Genomic DNA, 19768 nt, shown 5'->3' with positions numbered 1-19768 from the left:
TCATTGCCATGAACTGTTTATCTCATATGCTCAATGCGGTTGCTTCCCAATCAAAACTCAAGTATCACTCAAACTGTAAAAAAATCAAACTCACGCACCTGTCTTTTGCTGATGATCTTCTGATCTTCATAGAGGGTAACATAGAATCAGTTCAGTGTGTACTCCAAGTCTTGAAAGAATTTGAGTCTCGATCGGGATTGGCTGTAAGTATGCAAAAGACAAGCTTTTATGCATCAGGTTTATCTGAAGATGAAATAAATAGGATACAAGCATCAACGGGTATGGCTTGTGGGAACTTGCCTTTCAGATATCTTGGCGTGCCAATGAATTCGAGAAAGCTGTCCTTGGCAAGTAGTGAGCCTCTACTGCATCAGATAAAAGCTCGGTTCTCCTCCTGGTCAACAAAAACTTTATCATTTGCGGGAAGATTATTGCTCATCAAAACTGTTATATCAGGAATTACCAATTTTTGGTGCTCCTCTTTCGTTCTTCCTAAAGCTTGTGTGGCAAAAATCAACTCGATGTGCAGTATCTTCTTATGGAGGGGGAACTTAGATGCGCAGAACACTGCAAGGGTCGCTTGGGCCACAGTAACCAAACCGAAGGAGGAAGGTGGATTAGGTGTGAAGGATCTCCTGTTATGGAACAAAGCGTGCTGCCTGCGCTTGGTTTGGCTTCTCTTCTTCAGACCAGAATCGGTGTGGGTCTCCTGGTTCAAGGAAGTTATTCTTAAAGGATCAGTGTCAAACTACTGGACTACAAATCCCTCTCAGAGTTTCTCTTGGCTGACAAATAAACTATTGAAACTTAGAGATGTTGCTTACCCTCTTATCAAGTTGCACATTCGCAATGGTCAAAGCTGTAGGTTCTGGATTGATAATTGGAGTCCTTTTGGAAAGCTTCAGGACTACCTGGTAGGTGGGAGATCACGGCTTGGGATCCCAAACAGTGCGACTTTGGCCTCACTACATCGCAATGGAGCCTGGCTTCTTCCTGCCGCGAGAACAGAGCACCAACTTCAAGTCCTCTCCTTCATCACTACAATTCAGTTCACAGGTGAAGAGGATGACTATGAGTGGCATATCTTGGGGAGGCTTTCCAACAAATATAGTACTGGGGATGTTTATAGTCACCTGCGAGGAAATGGTGAGGCTGAAGAGTGGACCAAAGCAATCTGGACCTCACGGAGCATTCCAAGGCAGAGCTTTCATGGATGGTTGGTGGCGCTCAATAGGCTCCCGACGCGAGATAGGCTAAATAGCTGGGGCTTACAGGTTCCTTCTCTTTGCCTTCTCTGTAATAACTGTGATGAATCCAGGGATCATCTTTATTGGGACTGCCCATTCTCTTTTGCACTATGGACTCTAGTAGCTAATAGATGCCGAACTACTCCGCTGCGAAGTTGGGTCTCCTCGCTACATCAGATGTCGACCCTACCTCCTCCGTCAACTGCTCGATCTCTAACTCTCCTTGGATGGCAAGCTACACTATACTGGATTTGGAACGAGCGAAATAAACGGTTGCATCAATCTCAATTTCGATCGGTGGATTCTCTGTTCTCCATCATTGATCACCAATTGAGGAACAAAATCAATAGCTTCAGAGAGAACAACCCTAGACGCTCCTCAGCGATGTTACAACTATGGTTTCGTTGATCTATCACATGCTCCACATCGTCTCTCCTCCCACCATTGATCGTCTCTCTGCATGTCTCTCTGTTCTTCTACCCGACAAATCTGTCGGCTCACCATCTCCATCTTACTAAAGGGCTCAATCTTTTGGGCTTCCTACTGGGCAAATATCTAAGGTTAATGGGTTCTAAAATATGAGTTTATATTGGGCTGTTGGGCTACTTCTACTAGAGCATTAGTGCTTTTGTAAAACGTTTTTATTTTTTCTGCAATTTTAATATGAAGCCAGTTACAAAAGATGCATGACATTTGCGATATACATATCGAGGTACATGACAATGCTAACATCAAAATCTGTATATTAAGAAAATTTCGCGTTGACAAAAAGAAATCCTGTACGAATATCTCTTATTGAAACTCATGATTTCCGTCGACGATATATATATAAATATTTTCACAGTATCCTGTTTGACAATGACGTTGTAAATTCTACCTTCCATACAATATTGTAAATTAAAATTTTGGTCAATGTAATTTAAGTTTTTTCGACAAAATGAATTTACGGTTACGATACGACTGCTATTTCGTCTAAAATTTACAAATGGTTAAAAATTAATATAGTAATGGTAAATAAATATAAAAAGACAAAGTGATTAGATAATATTGAAAAATAGAAAAACAAACGGTACAAGAGAGAAAAACCACAGAAATCGCCGTCGGAATCGAGAGGCGGAGACCGTAGTTAGATAGCTCAAACTCGCAACGTTAATTAGTTGCTCTGCTTTGGCATGAATCCATCTTTGTAGATTTCATGTAAGTATCGATCTCGTGCGATCTGCTTTTCTCCTATATACTGAGAATTTCGATATATTTTTTTGTTGAAAATTGCTCATATAACAACTTGATTCCTGTGTTATCCCAAATACTTTGAAATTTGATAGAAAAGTTGAGTTAATTGAATAAGTGTTTGTCATGTTTCGTAGAAGCCTCTGCGTACATGACATGAATCAAAAATTTGAAAACCTTTGATCCTAATCTTGGCTCAACTTTTATGGACTGCTTGTGCTTCTGACCGTATATAGCAGCAAGAAATAGAGATACTCTTACCACATATATATGTATTTTCAGATCATTAGAAAGTAATTGATCATTTAAGTTTCAGTATTTTCCAAAACATTAGCTTCATTTTCTTTTAGAGGAGAAGAAATATTTGATTATGACATTGATTATGATTTCTTATGTGATACAATAAACAACGGATCATATGTTTACGTGCATAAAAATGTACTTGGTATGTTAATTATGTGATAATTTGGAGATACAACAGGGATGCACCTTAAGGACTACAAGATTCATGTGAACTAAGCTTGATTCAAAAGATGAGCAATGAACATTTCCTTCTTGAATTCTGCTGTTTGGTGCCATCATCTTCAGGAGTTGCTCTTCTTAAGTGTATCAATAAATCTTTGCTGTACACAGTCATTGCTTGAGATGTAGTCAAGAAAATCGTTGAAACTAAACTCCCCATAGGCTGGTGCATTGTTTCCAACGAGCTCAGGTGCTGGACTTATCCTCTTGTGCAGAGGTAGACTATGAAGACTTGCAAATGATAGCCGCTTGTAGTCTTTGTTCACTGTTACACGATGGATCACACTCTTGTATATGCCATTGCTCATCACTTCTACTTGATCTCCCAGCTGAACTATCAAAGCTCCTTCAATATACGGCACACTGATCCAGTTTTTGTTGGAGTCCATTATCTGGAGTCCCTGGCTACTTTGAAGTAAGATGGTCAGCGAGCCGAAGTCCGAGTGTGGTGGCATTCCCAAGGTGATTTCAGGTTCAGGACATGCTGGATAACAGTTCACTGCCATGACTTGTGAGCCTTCTTCAGTTTGTTCTTGTAAGTAATCTTTCTCTAGTCCTAGGCTTTCTGAGATAGCTTCTATTAATTGCTTATGTAGCACATGCGTTGCCTCTGCATACTTGCCTACCTTATCCCTAGAAAAAAGTACAATCAGTTTTCACTTAGATTTTTTTTATCTCATATCGGCTGATCCGGTCTATTTTTTACAATTCTTTCCAAAACGCTATGTTTTTCATATATATTGAGATAATGATGTTGGAGTTATATAGATAAGTTTCTACTTACTTGTAGCATGGAGGATTTGATGGCCACATATCGATCCACTTTGATAGAGGATAAGAGTAATGTTTAATGAAATCTCTCCAGTAATGAACTCTGTCTGTTGAATGGTTGAGGCTTGTGCCATATCTTACTGGCTTATGAACATCTGCAGACACTAGAAGCATCTTCTCTTCCACAGGTAAGTCAAAGAATTGTGTTGCTGCATCTAAGGCATCTCTAACCACTGATGGTGGTATCCCATGGTTTATAACCTGTAGAGAAATAAAAGTTAGGGCTTATATCTTTTTTGTGTAAGAATAAGTAAGAAAAACATGCATGCATGCAATTGGTTTTCTCATTTAAGACTTAGATTGAAGATTTTGTCTTTTCTTTTCTATCTTTCATGATTAAGAACTTTGTTCCTTATGACATACATGCAAGAAGACAACAACCGTCTTTCTAAGTCATATAACGTGTAAGAACATCAAACTTGCTGAATTTGTGATAACGCATATATAACTTATTTACATGTAACAATTACCTGAAAGAAACCAAATTCCTTGCAGGCCATGTTGATCTCTTGGATAACGCTGGACCTAAGCAAAGGTTCGTGTAAAAGAGAGAGATCAATGATAGGAAGTGTTATCTCTCTGGTCCCTAAGCTTGAACCAAGAGCTGGCCTTTGCGATGGCGGAAGAACGTAACGGCCAGGCACTTGAGGGGCACCTGAATTGGTAAGTGTCATTGCACTTTCAAAAGAATCATCAAGCAAACTCTTCATTGTTTCCTCCATGTTCAGTTTTCTTAGAGTAAAAAAAATGTTATTACTCTTGACTTACTAAAGAGTATGCAACATGCATAGCGTATATTTATACATGTATTTTATACGGTTAACATCTTCTAGAAGATAATTTTATTTAATTTTCCACTGAAAGTAACATTTTATTCTTTTCTTTTTCCTCATTTGCTTACGATTTTGGAAACCCACCTGCTGCTTCTCTCATCATTTTTACATTAAATGAAGTGAGAGATGTCCAATGCTGGATGTCAATTTTAAAGTGAATTGCATGTAGAGATATGTATCTATAATATGACGACTTAGATTGCATCTTTTTGCTTTTTTTAAAAAAAATTGTTTAATACGTATGAGTCATATGGTGGCGTATAGGCACACAATAACCGGTTTTTCTTTGCATGACCAGCTTAACAATTCGTTTTGCATGTGGTATGTCTTCACTGAATTTACCGCCTTTCATAAATGTTTGGGATATTTTGGTTTCTACTATTTTTAAGATATGTGTGTGTGTGTGTGTTGACGTCATTGATGAGGGTGAATATCGGTCGAGATACATGGACCAACACTAAATAAGGATGATGTAGACTACATCATGTAGTATAATATTAGATTGATATATAGGTAACTAAACTAAGGTTTTAGGTACATGCATGCCGAAATGTATCTGTACAAGATCTATGAGTTGGTTTTTCCTCAGGTCGAAGAAAGTAGCTAAAACATACGTAAGTTGAGTTCCTGCTGTAGCGTTGGAGGAGAGAGAGAGAGAGAGAGAGTAGTGACAGCATTCCTCTCATTTGATTCAAAACTCTATTAAGTGCTTACGCAGTTTATTCTTTTAAGTCGGCTAGAAAAGCCTAGTTATGTGCCGTTGAGGGCCGTTCATAATCCAAGTTCTGTGCCATTCATAGGAGTACGTCAATGCATGGTTGTCTCCTAATCATCTTTAGAGCGTAAGGTAAATATAGGTTTTTACTTACACAAAAAATGATTAAAACTTTATGTGGAGTTCTCATGCCATGGCCATGGTAGCATTGATTTTTTTGTGGACTCTCCTGTCACTAAATATGATTGGAAAATTAGAAATTATAACCTTGTACATTATCACATTCATGTCCTTAGTCAATCACAACTTCAATCTAATATAACACATGATAAAAAGATGTGCAAAACACAAAACAGAAGGCATTAGCAATGAAATCTGACCCTAATTAAGAATGTCCTATAGGGACCTTTTACCCATTCCTTGAAGCTTAACTTCTCATTAGTCGTTCGCACGCCACTTTTAATATAAATACTTAAACATATCTCTCGAAGTTCAACCCAAAACATGACAAGGAATGGTTTGTCCAAGATGGCTGCAGCCACTGTTCTTCTAGTGATCATGTCCATCGTCCCAGCTGCGGTCGCTGTGACATACTCGGTCGGAGACTTTAATGGATGGACAAGTGGTGTGGACTACACAGTTTGGCTTACCGGTGACATTCTAGGTATTTTTCTGAGATAACTTACTGCACACGGAAACGCTGACTTATTGAGGTTTGCTAATGCTATCTTTGAATTGATAACGGTTTGAAACAGAGTTCAAGTACGGTCCGGCACACTCGGTGGATATGACCAACAAAGCCGGATGCGATGGCTGTGATAGCTCCGTATCCACCGAGAATCACTCCGACGGAGACACCAAAATCGAACTCAAGACTGTCGGAAGGAACTAAGTATATATTTCATCTGTCCAACACCTGGCCACTGCATCAGTGGCATGAAGCTAGCCGTTACGGTCATCGCCTCCGCCTCCTCTCCAGTCACCCCTCTGCCACCGTCACCTGTTGTTCCTCCTCCGAGTCCCACCCCTACGCCGCCGTCTCCTGTTATACCTCCTCCCACCCCTCCCCCGCCGTCTCCTGAGACCCCAGACTTGCCGCGGTCTGATGGAACACAACAAGCCGATTCAGGGTCAACCACGGGACTAATGAGCTACGTGGTGGCCGGGGCTTTCATGTATGCATAATGGACTAATGGTGCTTTTGCTTTTGCTTGAAACGGAGTCAGTGTGTGAGCCAACTCGTCTCTTTTTCTAAGGATTTTGTACCACTTATCCTCATCATTTATTTAAGCAGTGGAAGTGTGGAACCATCATTATCATCAGTACAGGCCGATCATAAGTTGCAAGTGCACTGCATGTTTTCATCTCTTTACATCTAAATCAATTTGCGTTAAAAATAAATCAATTTGGTCGTTTAACTTCTCTGTTTCCCGGTTATTATAATACAGAATACTCGGCCGTTCGTCGTCTACATGTTTGTTGTGTAGATTAATTGAATTCATTCATAGATTAGGCTAAAAAAGCTAATGAAAAACCTGTTAAATCGTCTCTTAATTAAATAGTAGTAAAATTACCACAAGATAGATTATTTTTTAGCAAACTTCGTTTTAGATAGATAAACACTACATAAAACAATCAAAGCTCATATCTAAGCAACTTTTGATAAACCAACGGGTTAACACACCAAATATATGAAGAAGTTTAGCCCAACTGATTTGATATCCCCCACACACAACATTACCCAATCAAAGATCAATCAACAATCAGTTACTAAAAACCCTCAAACGTTGTTACAAACTCACTTTCCAAACCCACAACCAAATTGAGATTTTATCCCACAACCTCCTTCTCTATCCCCCTCTTCCTTGTTTTAATATAACAACAACAACTCAGTTTTAGAGCTGTTTTTCATATAGCCAACCAACAAACAGTAGAAGAAAAAGATCAAAGAAGAGGCAGCAGCGAGCAACCTTTTGTGTTATTAAAGCGGGAGTGTTGAGGTTAGAAAACTCTTAAAAGGCTATTGAGAGAGGAGGGCGTAGGAAGGCAAGTCTTCAAGATGCATTATGTCTTCCAGCATCAGCTCTCTCTCCAGCTGTCTCCTTGTTGATTTCATCACCGTCTGTGTCATATTCACAACATTCAACAATTACATGACATGACCAAACACAACGTCTCTGTTTTATAACTTTTACACTTTCTGCTACCGATACTAATATAGAATGGGTGGTCAGAGAAGTGGCTACTTACGTTAAACTCCATGTATGAGGCGCGCATTGAAAGCCATTGCTGATCCATTAGCTTGAATGCAATGCAATATAGAAGGTCAAAGGCAGACTCGTTCTCTGCTCAAAGGCAAACGCAACCACCCAAAAATCCAGTTAAAACACCATGTGTGCAATCAAGGCATTTCAATTTGATGAAGTGGAACCGAAACTTACCAGAAAGGAACTTCAGAAAAGTTGCCCCAACAACTGTTCGAGGTTTTACTGTAAATATTTTCAAAGGATATTATTGTTAGTGAACCTCTCTGATTATCTCAAAACGGTACTCACGCAAATAGTGTTTATCCCAATCACGGTAGGTAAGTGGATTATTGTGGCCACATACCTGCTTCAAGGTCAAGCATCTGAATGAGCATGAATGTTAGGTTGATACCAGCAACAGCAAAAGGGTATTCCCATACGGACCTATCCCCAACCTGCTTCCTCAAAAGGTCCTGGAAGGATTTCTGCAGCATATAGACACGCAGCGTTATAAAACTAAGTGAGGAAGCTGTGAAATTAGCCCATCACATGGAGAATATATTATATGTTATGGTACACATTAATACTTATAAATGATATTGTACATGGGAAGTAGTTCTACCTGAAAGTTTCTGGCGAAGTACAGCAAGTTTTCAAGAGATATGAAGCCACCACCCCTGAAAGATGCTGCACCGTAAGTCAAAGAGGATGGAAACAAGAAATGTAAATGTCAACAAAAGTGGCGAGGAAAGTCAGTATTGCACCTAAAATCAGTAGACGGATCTTTGCCCTGCCAACCCATCTCTTTCCACTGCTCAGATATCAATCCATGAAGCTCTTCTTCAGGAAAGGCAAGTTTCCACAGATCCTTCAGAGCTTCCTAAGACCATTTGAAGAAGCAAAAAAAAAAGTAATTAACAGAGCTGTTACATCTGGACTTATGATGCCAGTATGCAATAGGAAACCAAGTGATGGCTCAAGTCCACTGTCTTTAAATGAGAAATTCTAACAGCTTAAGAACCCTCAGGTAAAGCTGTACCTGATGCAGAGGTATTGTACTGTCATAAGCTACATCAATACGGTTCTGCAAACTCTGCAAGCTTTCCTCCTGCAAGTTTCCAACAACAGTGTAGAAGCTATTAGCAACTTGGACACACAAAAACACTTAACAGTATTTCAATATAATGAGCAACAAAAAAACAAAGTGGAGAAAAAATGAGTAAACCTGAGCAGGTGTAAGATCAAAGGTGGAATTAGTATCACTATCTCTTCGCTGAGCACAAACACATGAAAGACCTCGGCCTAACCAAGCTGCTGATCCAGGCACACCCTCAGCTATAAACAAAAACAATAAAACCTCAACAACAGATGAATATACTAGCTGCTCATCTCTTAGCTTACTCTAAATCTCTAATACACATCTAATACTAAGGTTTAATAATGCATTACTACTCTACTAAACTGTATTAGACGAAAAATTAGGCATAACTACTCTCATCCGTAACTACTAAGACGCGTTCATCTCTAAGAAACGCTTTAGTGATCAGATTTTACCAGACGACGAATTGTAAACGCTTCCACGTTCGAGCCCCTGAGAAATACGCCTAACGGCAACGAACGAGCCTTCTCTATCATCCATCTCTCAACGCTCCTTTCGATTCTACCTCGCAATCTCCACCTCTTGTATCATCATCCTGCGAACAATCATCAAAATGCAGAACCAAATCAGCAATAGGATTCGGAAATCTCATAACATGATCAAATATACATAAACGCCACGCGAATCGTTCAATCACCGTCGAGAAGGAGGATTCAAATCAATCGAATCGAAGTTCCGATCAACAATCTCGAAAAACTAGTTATAGAATCCTCAAGGAAACGAGAGAGAGAGAGAGAGAGAGAATCTTGAGCACGAGGAGGAAGCAAGAAAGCGAGTAATGGTTTCAAGATCTATTGAGTGATGAGTTTATCGGCGGTTGAGAGCTAATCGGACGGCGTAATCAAACGGAAGAAAGAGAGAATAAATTTTCGGGGGAGAAATAAAAATAAAAATAAAGGGAGATATTTATAGTAAGCAATGGGCTGGGCTGGGCTGGGGAACAGGTGGCAGTTAGGCTGGAGGGCCCCGCGCGTGTACTCCAGTCGCCATCAGCTTCAAAATCAGGCTCGTCACACGGCTGGCTCGTGGTCACGCCGCATTGGTTAATGCACCCACCCAAAGTCAAACGTCAACGACTTTCTTCTTTTTTATTTAACTAAATTTGTTTTCTTTTTAAATATGCAGTCAGTCTCCAGAAAATTGTATCCCAAGTCTACGGCTACCACTATTCAGTGCCGTGCGAAGAGTTTTATGGACCTAAGACAAATTTTAAAAATAAACTTATTTACAACTATAATAAAAATAATTTTGCAATATGATATATCACTTTCACCAAATACACAAGTTTAACACAGTAAAAGAATAAGTTTATGCTATATTATGTCACAAGTTTAACACTGTAAAAGAATAAGTTTATGCTATATTATGTCATACAAGAAAAAAACACATGAATTCAAAAGGTTAGTTAGTCTACTATGTGGAAATGTTTTTTTTATAAAACAAGTTTAAACTATTAGATTAGAAACTATTTTAAATTTTGGAGCCCTAAAAAGTTTATATTAATCGGAGGCCTAAGGCGAATGCCTTTTTCAATACAGTGTAGGCACGCCTCTGCCACTATTACTTGGTTTAATTTTCTTTTTTTTACTGTAATTGTTGGCAGTTTTCTTTTACCAATTACACAATCTTTGTATAAAGAACTTAACTGGATTTTCGAACTCTGGGTAAAAGAATTATTACATTACACAAGATGAAAGGTGATTGATTGTACACAAAGTTGCTAGAAAAATATTTTCTTGTGTCGTCAACTTAAATAATACATAGTTCTTGTTGAACAAATGTGTTGATGTTGTTGCAACAAATTTCTAATACTGCAAAATTTAATTTAAAATCATGTATACATATTTTTATACAAATCATGTATTTCGGAATTTAAAATCAAAATAGTGAAAATGCCATCACGGCGACAAATGCAAGAGGCGTGCATGGGCCATATGTTTTGATGGATGAAGTTTAATTAAAGTCGACCTTTGTGTAATTACTCTGTTTGTTTTTTTGGTCCACCAGATTTATACATAATCATGAACATGTGACATGTCTACAACTACAAGGAGATCTTTGAAAATCTAAATAACTTCGAGAAGATGTTATAATCAACAAAAAAAGTATTCAGAAGTTATTGATGTTGTGTTCTATATATTTCTAAAGCTTTGTGGTACGTGTAATCTTCATGTAACGCTATCAACTTATCAAGACTGTCCAACACCATCATTTACTCTTCTTCACGACATTCTTTTCTCTATCTACCTAAATAAATATGTGTATTCAATAGGTCTACTTCGGTTGTAAACATATTTTATACACAATAAATATATTTTGATGATACTTTTACAAGTGAGATCCGGCGTCGATCTTAGCAAATATAAAACTAGGTGGAGCGGGACTCAACTGATCAAATCATGTGGAAATCAGAATTTACAAATGTTATTACGAAGTTATGGTTGGTTAAAGATGTTCATAGATCCCAAAGAACATAAAAATATTGTATACCTACAAAAAGCGATATCATATCCTTTCATGCTTGTAAAGGACCAAGAACATAAAAGAAATTCTACACCTTTACTTGAACTCAAAGTAATGGCTGCATGCTTTTCTATGTATGGGCATTATCAAGTTTATATAGAAAAGGGGTGGTAATTATATATATATATATATATATATATATATATATATATATATCACTTACCTTTATAAAGGTTTTTGCCTTCTGGCTTCTATCAGAATCTCATGAAAATATTCGAACATATATTGTTAAATTAACCCTCATGCCTCATCAATGACTTTTAACCATTTTCTCAGTGCCACTGCTGCGGGTTATTAGTTGAGAAATAGTTCACATGTTATTTAGTTCACCTATATATTATTTAAAAAAAAAACTAATTTCAGACCTAAAAGTGGAAATTAAAGACTAAATCTAGTGATATAACATGTGACAGACGAAACTAATAAATGGGTTGTCAACGGAATATACAACTATTATTATTTGTTCCAGTATATTATTTATATTATCGTCACTATATTTTTGAAACAATAAAAAAATATGGAACTGGTAACCTATGGAGAGAACGGGTACAACCGTTGCACCAGTTGGAATATACATCTTCTTCTGATTCTCCAAGCTGGTTTACCTTATAATGATTTGGTCAAGGCTCTTAGTTCGTGGCCTTCATGTATGTTTCATCCGCTGTCGTCAACTGAATATTTTAAGCTCATGTCATGTATTTTCCAGTTTAATGTTTTAATTCTGTAACTTTACTTTTGCTTTACGCAAAAAGAAAAGAAAGAAAGAAAACCTACTTTCCAAAGACCTTTGTCTGGTCACATGCTTCATCTGCCAATGCATCATTCCAAGTTTCCAATATATATTTTTCTTGAAGAAATATCTGAAAACTAAACCATCAATCCGAAAAATTCGTCTTAGTGTTTAGGTTTTCAATGTCTTGAACTCCTCCATTATGCACGTTTAGTTTAATTTTCTTTTTTTTTCACAACCACTATGCACATATGTATATGAATTAGCTTTAACACACAAAAAGTATAAACATCGTTTTAAAAGTGAGACTGGGAAAGTCATTATTAGACCTTTTGAGCTATAAAAATACTATAAGAAAGAAATATATATTTAAAAAACTCCTCGTGGTCCATTAGCTTTGTCGGCTAAGACGTCGATTACCAGTAACCTTTCTAGCCAATCCACTTGAGTTCCAACAAAAGAAAAAGAGAGATAAGATGCTATATATTGATATCTATCAGTTTATCATATCTCCTTCTTGGATCATACTTTGGGCTGAGATATTGAATATTATGAGCTTGCACTTGTAAAATAGCCCACAAAATTATCATCTATGACTCTATATATGTTTCATCGTGTACGTGATGAAATATGAGTCTTGTCACTTGTGCCTTGGACTTGGATGGTATTCAGATGAAGGTATCCATCTTGTAGTCTTTACATCAATGTATAACTCATCACCAACGCACAAGTGACATGAAGAGAAAAGTATCAAAGGCTATAACTTATACTAGTTTGGACCAAGAGCTAGATAACAATAATAAACACCTCCGTTTGGATCAAGCTTCTTAATAACTGAATCATCATCTAAAGCCCTTCCTTCAACTTCTTTATTTTGTACCTTTCTCGATCATCTCTTAACAAGTGTTGACTTATGATACGACACTCGAAGAATGTAGCTCAATATTCTTTTCTACACAAACCAAAACGGCACAAAACGCTAGAGAAAGGCAACACACAAAACGAAAACGATACACTTGCCTCACTTGAAATGCTTAAAGAAGCTTCACATTCTCAACGTAGTTGAGAGTGAGACGGATGTCGACATCTTTATCCTGAAAGGCTTCAATTCCTTGGACTCCAACTTTTGTAATCCTCTTACTCTCGACATTGTAGTATATGACATAGGAATGCACGTCTCGGTTGCACGCGGACAGTACGATCTCATTTGTACCAACCATTCCATCAATACACATGGTCTCTATAACCACATCTTTCCACAAAAGAGGTAACACGTAAACATGCGTGGACCATTCATGTTTTGCAGCGTCTCGTAGAACCCACAGCTCAAAACTTTTACTTCCTCCATAAACACAGCAAAAATCTTCCGACATGAGCAAACCTAATTTGCCATTGTAGTTGACAAGAGTTTGTGATGCTGGCTTTGCTTTACTGGAGATTCCAGAGAACTTCACGCAGCTGAACTTCTCAGTCCTCAAATCAAAACAAACGACCATAGAATACGAGTCAGCCGTGCCTGATACGTTACAGTAGTGGACAAGAAAATTCCAATTTCAAACTCTAAAATAAAATAAAATAAAACAGTGGAGAAAATTGAGTATTAGATCAAAGGTAGAATGCGTGTCACTATCTCTTCACTGAGCACAAACACAGGAAAATACCACGCCCTAACCAAGCTGCTGATCCAAGTCACACACTCAGCTATAAGAAAGCAAACAAACTTCAAGAGATGAATACTAGCCCTGCTCATCTCTTAGCTGTTGCTCACAGATTCAGTGTCACTTTAATATGTGAAAGCAAGCTACTCTCACCATCTCAACTCATATTCTACAAAACTACACACAAACACAAAAGCTGGTTCGTGAAGCTTGAGCACGACGGCGACGAAGACGAAGAGTTTTTCGAAGATACAAGTATTGGTTTCAAAATCTACCGAGTGACGCCTGAAGCTATCGGACGAACGAAAGAAGTAAATATTCCGAATTAATTTCGGGAAAAATAAAAAATGAGTTATTACAGTAAGGGATGGGCTGGGCTGGGCTGGGCTGGGAAACAGATGGACGTGAAATGTCTTTTTGATCAATGTGGGTCATTAAGCCCATATGATCATATTTTGGACCATTTCAGAAACAAAAACCTTTGATTTATGCATTATGGAAACCTTAGTATCCATAACCTACTACTAATCCCACGGTACTATAAAGGTATTATGATATCCACTAATTATATCCCACAGTAAGAGGAACTATCAAAATTATTTAGATTAGATTCCGGAATCCGCAATTGATTCACGTTTGATCCCTTCTTAATCCAATCCCCTAACCAACCAAAAAAAATATTTTGATATTATGTGAGTATCTAAAAGTGGTAATGGAAAAAAAAAAAGTGGTAATGAATGTTTACTTTTTCGTAGTTAATATGACTTAGAATCTAGAAAAAAAATATCGAATAACACATCATAACAATGGGGATTGGGATCAAACTTGTATAGAAAGAGTGGCTGATCGTGTGAATGTATACTTATTGTTGGGTAATAACATATCTAAAGGCCCATCGGAAAGATATGAGTTTTCCATCTCCATTTGAATTTTCAAAGAAGTAGAAAAACAAAGTCTGAAAATGGAGGCCCGGGGTAGACAAAGTGGGCGCCTACAAGAGAGACAAAGAGGGATGACTTGAGAAATCTCACCATCATTAAATTTGGAAAATTCCTTACACGGATTTGATTGAAACGTGTAATCATTGTTGCATGGAATTCATATCCCCTATCATATAATATAAGCTTTAATATTCCCCTCTTTGTCTCTTTACTCAACCTATGACCTTACAATTAATTGATGTCTTTCATCTTTTAGTTTCTCCATTTCATTTGTATTTTGATCCTTCCTTATCTAGTATTTCTATTTGCATATACATACGCGCGATAACTATGTTTCCAGTTTTCATATGAGATTGAGAAAGTGTTGTTATATATAGAAGTTGTAATTTCTTTTTGTGAAAATCCCCTTATTATTAAAAAGGAAGCAAAAACACAGAGTAACCTTAAAATAGTAGTATATTTACAGGCGTGCCATTATGGCGACGTGTCAGACAGATAGAGCTTCTCAGATCCCTTTTGAAAACAGCTACACTCACCCTAGCAATTTACTATTATTGCTATTGGACAGACATTTGATATTCACATCGCTCGAATTCTTAAAATTCTCGAGGCTCTTTTAGGCAATGCTGTATATACTTCATATAACTTTATATGATATAGTTTGATTTAGTAAATTGGAATAATCGCTGACCAATAATCTCCTATCTCCTTTTTATATTAGTTGAACTATGTTACACACATCATCTACTATATCAATTGTGCTTAATCAAACTATGTCTGTTTCACGCTCATCAGTTTCTATGATCATTTCCACGAATTTAAAACACAAAAAGTAATATACGCTTATTAAATTGAATCATAAACAAATATATGAACAGTTTAAGTTGAGATGTTTTTCTCAATTATGATTATAAATATTCTCTTTAAAATTGGAGAAAGCTCTTTTTTTAATATTCAAATGTTATTATGATCATTTGTATTTACAGGTACAAACAAAATGATTTAATTTCAAAATGATTTCCGTAGCCATTTCAAAAATTAGTCAGCGTGTTATTTTTGTGGACACCCTTTATTATGCAACTTGAATTTTTTTTAAAGAAAACTAATTTTTCTTTTTGATTTTAGACAACTATGAAATAAGGCCCAACAAAATTAAATTATTCTATACATCAAAATTCACCAAATATAAACAAACAATTTTAAGAATTAATGTCTATTACATAAAGTCCACTATATTTCATTTCTATAAAATATATGCTTTTAAGTTCTATATAGTTCACTTTATATTATACCAACCATTCAAAATACAGTTTCATAATTTTAATACATCATTTTTATAGATCATTTTAATATCAACCTCACTCCGCGCAGGGCGCGGATCCAATCCTAGTAACTAATTAAAGGCTAGACGATATGTGCATTTTTTGCGGTTAAACTAATATATGAATTAGCTTCTTTTTTAATATATGAATTAGCTGTTGGAACGTAAAACATAATAAGGTTTTAAATAAATGTATTCCTTAGCTTTTGAAACTTAACTTGGCCATCTTGGTGTCGGTAAGAATAAAACCAATGGTATTCTAAATTCTAATGGCTGTTTAAGAAAGTGTTCCTTATTAAGTTACTAGTTAATTACGGAGTATATTGAACCAGTAAAGTAAATATAAAATTTTGATTAATCCACTTTAATCATGTTCTATGATATTGTCATAAAGAAGCTTAAAACTGTTATATTATATGCTTTTTATTAGTCATTGTTGCTTTGTGTTGCTATTGTGGAGGAAGTTGCCCTGCTCTTTTCCTGTGGTGTTTTTGTTATTGTTGTGTGTAGTTATCAACTTCACGATACTATTCAAAAGTATAGCATTTGTATGTTTAATATATGTCATATGTTTTAAATTTTGACTTATAAGATACATAGGTAGACATGATTAAACTAGAAACATTTGGTTGGCTAAATGGATCAATTATTTAATCAACTCAATCTAGTGGGTCGAACTATATAATTATGAGAGAAGATTGTTGTCCGCTCAACAATTAAAGTGTTTTTAACTTTTTATAACCCGATTAATTAACATCTAACGATTAGAACAATGTATATGCATTTTAAAAACAACAGAAGATCTTCTGTTGAAGATAAAGGAGCGACATCATAGTAAGTCAAGAAAGATAAATCAATGGTATTAATTTATAAACAAGTTTATGTTGAACAAAAATAAAACAAGTTTATGAATGTGGATTTGACATGATTCAGGAAGAGGTAACTTTTTTGGGTGTCGTTTCCATCATCAGCTTTAGGAAACATCTTGAGATGGAGGAAGCTTTGATGTACCTCCACCACACTCAATTGCTTCCTCTCTCTCTCTCTCTCTCTCTCTCTCTCTCTCTCTCTCTCTCTCTCTCTCTCTCTCTCTCTCTCTCTCTCTCTCTCTCTCTCTCTCTCTCTCTCTCTCTCTCTCTCTCTCTCTCTCTCTCTCTCTCTCTCTCTCTCTCTCACACATTATTGTCATGCCAAATGAAAATGTCCCAAACTTCTCCATTAAATTAAGATAAATATTACTTCAGCTAATTTCTTAAAATTTTGATTCCTTAGGTTGCTTCAGAATCAGACCAAAGTCCAAACCTTTTTTTGGCCTCATTATGGGCATTAGGTTCAGTTAATGATGCAAGTTACTTGCTTAAATAAATGAAAGTAAAGTCGTTAACTATTTGTCAATTTAAGTTGAAGGATTTAAGATAACATTCCACACATCATTATCAACTTATTGTACAATCGGTGCAGGAAAAAACCAAGATATAAATTCAGATATTAATATATGTTCTAGTAAATATAGCCGAATAAATTTTTGTTTTGTTCGCGATATGATTATAGAACTTATAGACACTTCACATGAAGTTGACTGCTAAAGACACGAACGGTTCAGTTCAAAAAGAAAAATGACAGGAATGCTTCAAATGATTCGTTTAGAGGGTTTTTGACACGTGCGGGGACGTACACACGAAACCCTACCACTCTATATGAAAGCAAGAGAGGATAAACGATCAAAGTAATATTTATATCTAATTATTAATAAAAAGTATAGACAAAATTAGTTTGATACACTATTTAAAAATTGATACACATTAGTCAACAAAAGGGGAGATTGAGATTTAATAAAATGGAAGGAGGAAGAAGAGTAGTGGTCAATAACTACGATCTACAACAAGTGACATCGTCGGCGACGATCCAAGAAAATATGAACTTCCTCGTTCCATTTGAAGAAACCAACGTCTTAACTTTCTTCTCTTCTTCTTCTTCCTCTTCCCTCCCCTCTCCTTCTTTCCCCATTCACAACTCTTCTTCTACTACTAATACTACTCATGCACCTCTAGGGTTTTCGAATAATCTTCAGGTGTAGCTATATATGATCTATCTTTGTATTATGCATAGCATGTGATTATCTTGTTTTTATAGTTTTTAAGTATTGGTTGTATCTTAATCTGAAGGGGTTTAATATGGGTTTTGTAGGTTGGAGGACCCTTGGGATCAAAGGTGGTCAATGATGATCACGAGAATATTGGAGGTGGAATCAACAATGATGTCCATTCTAATTCTTGGTAATTAAACTGATTTAAGTTGAAGATGAATCCACTCCTTTCTTCTTCTTTTGGCATAAACTAATGGCTAATGAAGAAAGTTATTATTGTTACCATAATTTTCCCAATAAATTGATTTTCTTTCTCTCGGGTGTTTTGGATGTGGCCAAAACACTGGAAATGAATGATTTGAGATCTCATAGAGCGAAGATAGACTTATGTACAAATAAGAACCTTATGACATAAGATATATATTAAACCTAAGATATTAAAGTTTCTGATACATTATAGAGTGATTGCATTTGCAGGTGGAGATCCAGTGGAGAGATGAAGAACAAAGTTAAGATAAGGAGGAAACTAAGAGAGCCAAGATTCTGTTTCCAGACAAAAAGCGATGTCGATGTTCTTGACGATGGATACAAATGGCGTAAATACGGTCAGAAAGTCGTGAAGAACAGCCTTCACCCAAGGTAATTCATCTAAGTACACCACCATTTTATGTTTGTTTAATGGACCTTATTATTAGTCTAAGTTAACATACCAATAGTTCTGATGCCATATGTTATATATAATGATTCTCGTATAATCACATTGATTGATGACTGTTGTTTCGTAAAAGCTTAGAATGTATCATAATATTCTCTATTTAGACTGTTGCCAAACGCTAGCTCAAGGACTAGACATGACTGCTTATACATAATGTATACATTTTCTACAAATTAAGATTATTTTTTTTTACGTATTTTGCAATTTTAGTATGTATCGTACGTCCCTCGAGGGCTGTCATCATTAAGAATGCAAACAATATCTTCTGTTTTTGTCTCTTTTATTGTGCAATGTCTACACATTTTCCAACTAAATTCCACATGTTTGTTTCTTGAGTTCTTTTTCTTTTTTTCACATATGGTTTACTGGATCCAACTATTATGTACTAATAAATGGAAAAAAAATTATATATATACAGGAGTTATTACAGATGCACACACAACAACTGTAGGGTGAAGAAGAGAGTGGAGCGACTGTCGGAAGATTGTAGAATGGTGATTACTACTTACGAAGGTCGTCACAACCACATTCCCTCTGATGACTCCACCTCTCCTGACCACGATTGTCTCTCTTCCTTTTAATCTCTCTCCCTGAATATATATAGACAGAATATATATATATATGCACATATAGATGTGTGATATGTTGCACGTGTTTATTATTTGGGTCAAATTGCATGTGTGTGTTTCAAGAATATATCATCAGATGTTTTATATTCTTGACTTTCCGTTTATGATATACATATATACACTCTTAGTGGATATTAGTTATGAGTTTGGTTCATCATGACACTACCAATGCATAGATTGTAGAAGATTTAAATGAGCCAAAGTATATAAAAAGAGTGCATCAGTTTATTAGTTAGTAACAACACTCAAGGCAACGTAGCTACAAACTAGCTCATGGTCAATATATTACACACATATAATGTTAAGTAGGGTTATATTTAGCTAGTTAAGAAATCATCTGTCTTCCTAATGATCAGATGAAGATGTTATAAGTATAGATGAT

The 19768-nt window shown here is 36.3% G+C and overlaps 4 protein-coding genes and 1 pseudogene across 6 annotated transcripts; 2 read left to right on the top strand and 3 right to left on the bottom strand.

Annotated features, from left to right (window-relative positions):
• The first annotated feature begins 1658 nt into the window (after nucleotides 1-1658).
• LOC106391886 lies at nucleotides 1659-6796 on the top strand (annotated as a pseudogene).
• LOC106391887 (flavanone 3-dioxygenase 3-like) lies at nucleotides 3062-4552 on the bottom strand. The gene is made up of 3 exons (XM_013832618.3): nucleotides 4301-4552; nucleotides 3784-4031; nucleotides 3062-3632 (listed from the first exon to the last, which is right to left on the bottom strand). The coding sequence occupies exons 1-3, from the start codon at nucleotides 4550-4552 to the stop codon at nucleotides 3062-3064; spliced, it is 1071 nt and encodes a 356-aa protein (XP_013688072.2).
• Nucleotides 6797-7007: 211 nt separating the features above from the next.
• On the bottom strand, nucleotides 7008-9673 carry LOC106391795 (ELMO domain-containing protein A). 3 transcript variants are annotated; one of them, XM_048778799.1, is made up of 11 exons: nucleotides 9421-9673; nucleotides 9184-9318; nucleotides 9044-9045; nucleotides 8850-8959; nucleotides 8664-8732; nucleotides 8389-8504; nucleotides 8247-8301; nucleotides 7989-8109; nucleotides 7820-7867; nucleotides 7629-7723; nucleotides 7008-7500 (listed from the first exon to the last, which is right to left on the bottom strand). In XM_048778799.1, the coding sequence occupies exons 2-11, from the start codon at nucleotides 9261-9263 to the stop codon at nucleotides 7399-7401; spliced, it is 798 nt and encodes a 265-aa protein (XP_048634756.1). In that variant the 5' UTR covers nucleotides 9264-9318; nucleotides 9421-9673; the 3' UTR covers nucleotides 7008-7398. The 3 variants fall into 3 exon arrangements, with proteins under 3 accessions (XP_048634756.1, XP_013687955.2, XP_013687956.2); XM_013832501.3 differs by lacking the exon at nucleotides 9044-9045 and having other exon boundaries at nucleotides 9179-9318; XM_013832502.3 differs by lacking the exon at nucleotides 9044-9045 and having other exon boundaries at nucleotides 9179-9318; nucleotides 9393-9672.
• Nucleotides 9674-13070: 3397 nt separating this feature from the next.
• LOC106394180 (F-box protein At5g65850-like) lies at nucleotides 13071-13532 on the bottom strand. The gene has a single exon (XM_013834773.2). The coding sequence runs from the start codon at nucleotides 13530-13532 to the stop codon at nucleotides 13071-13073; it is 462 nt and encodes a 153-aa protein (XP_013690227.2).
• A 4165-nt stretch (nucleotides 13533-17697) lies between these two features.
• On the top strand, nucleotides 17698-19520 carry LOC106391796 (probable WRKY transcription factor 12). The gene is made up of 4 exons (XM_013832504.3): nucleotides 17698-18027; nucleotides 18144-18232; nucleotides 18520-18681; nucleotides 19176-19520. Exons 1-4 carry the CDS (start codon nucleotides 17794-17796, stop codon nucleotides 19336-19338), a joined length of 648 nt encoding a protein of 215 aa, XP_013687958.1. The 5' UTR covers nucleotides 17698-17793; the 3' UTR covers nucleotides 19339-19520.
• Nucleotides 19521-19768: the final 248 nt, after the last annotated feature.

The sequence above is a fragment of the Brassica napus genome, chromosome A4, assembly GCF_020379485.1.
Source record: "Brassica napus cultivar Da-Ae chromosome A4, Da-Ae, whole genome shotgun sequence".
In the NCBI taxonomy this organism is placed as follows: Eukaryota; Viridiplantae; Streptophyta; class Magnoliopsida; order Brassicales; family Brassicaceae; genus Brassica; species Brassica napus.
This window is presented reverse-complemented; position numbering and strand designations above follow the sequence as displayed.

Bases quoted from the DNA above. Each gene is read 5' to 3' on its own strand.
- LOC106394180 (XM_013834773.2), bottom strand. From the start codon at position 13,532: ATGGTCGTTTGTTTTGATTTGAGGACTGAGAAGTTCAGCTGCGTGAAG.
- LOC106391887 (XM_013832618.3), bottom strand. From the start codon at position 4,552: ATGGAGGAAACAATGAAGAGTTTGCTTGATGATTCTTTTGAAAGTGCA. The intron at 4,032-4,300 runs GTAATTGTTACA...ATTTCTCTACAG, and splicing joins AGGAATTTGGTTTCTTTCAG to GTTATAAACCATGGGATACC. The intron at 3,633-3,783 runs GTAAGTAGAAAC...ACTTTTTTCTAG, and splicing joins TCAAATCCTCCATGCTACAA to GGATAAGGTAGGCAAGTATG.
- LOC106391796 (XM_013832504.3), top strand. From the start codon at position 17,794: ATGGAAGGAGGAAGAAGAGTAGTGGTCAATAACTACGATCTACAACAA. The intron at 18,233-18,519 runs GTAATTAAACTG...TTGCATTTGCAG, and splicing joins GATGTCCATTCTAATTCTTG to GTGGAGATCCAGTGGAGAGA. The intron at 18,682-19,175 runs GTAATTCATCTA...ATATATATACAG, and splicing joins AAGAACAGCCTTCACCCAAG to GAGTTATTACAGATGCACAC.
- LOC106391795 (XM_013832501.3), bottom strand. From the start codon at position 9,263: ATGGATGATAGAGAAGGCTCGTTCGTTGCCGTTAGGCGTATTTCTCAG. The intron at 8,302-8,388 runs GTGCAATACTGA...AGCATCTTTCAG, and splicing joins GATCCGTCTACTGATTTTAG to GGGTGGTGGCTTCATATCTC. The intron at 8,110-8,246 runs GTAGAACTACTT...TATATGCTGCAG, and splicing joins ACTTCGCCAGAAACTTTCAG to AAATCCTTCCAGGACCTTTT.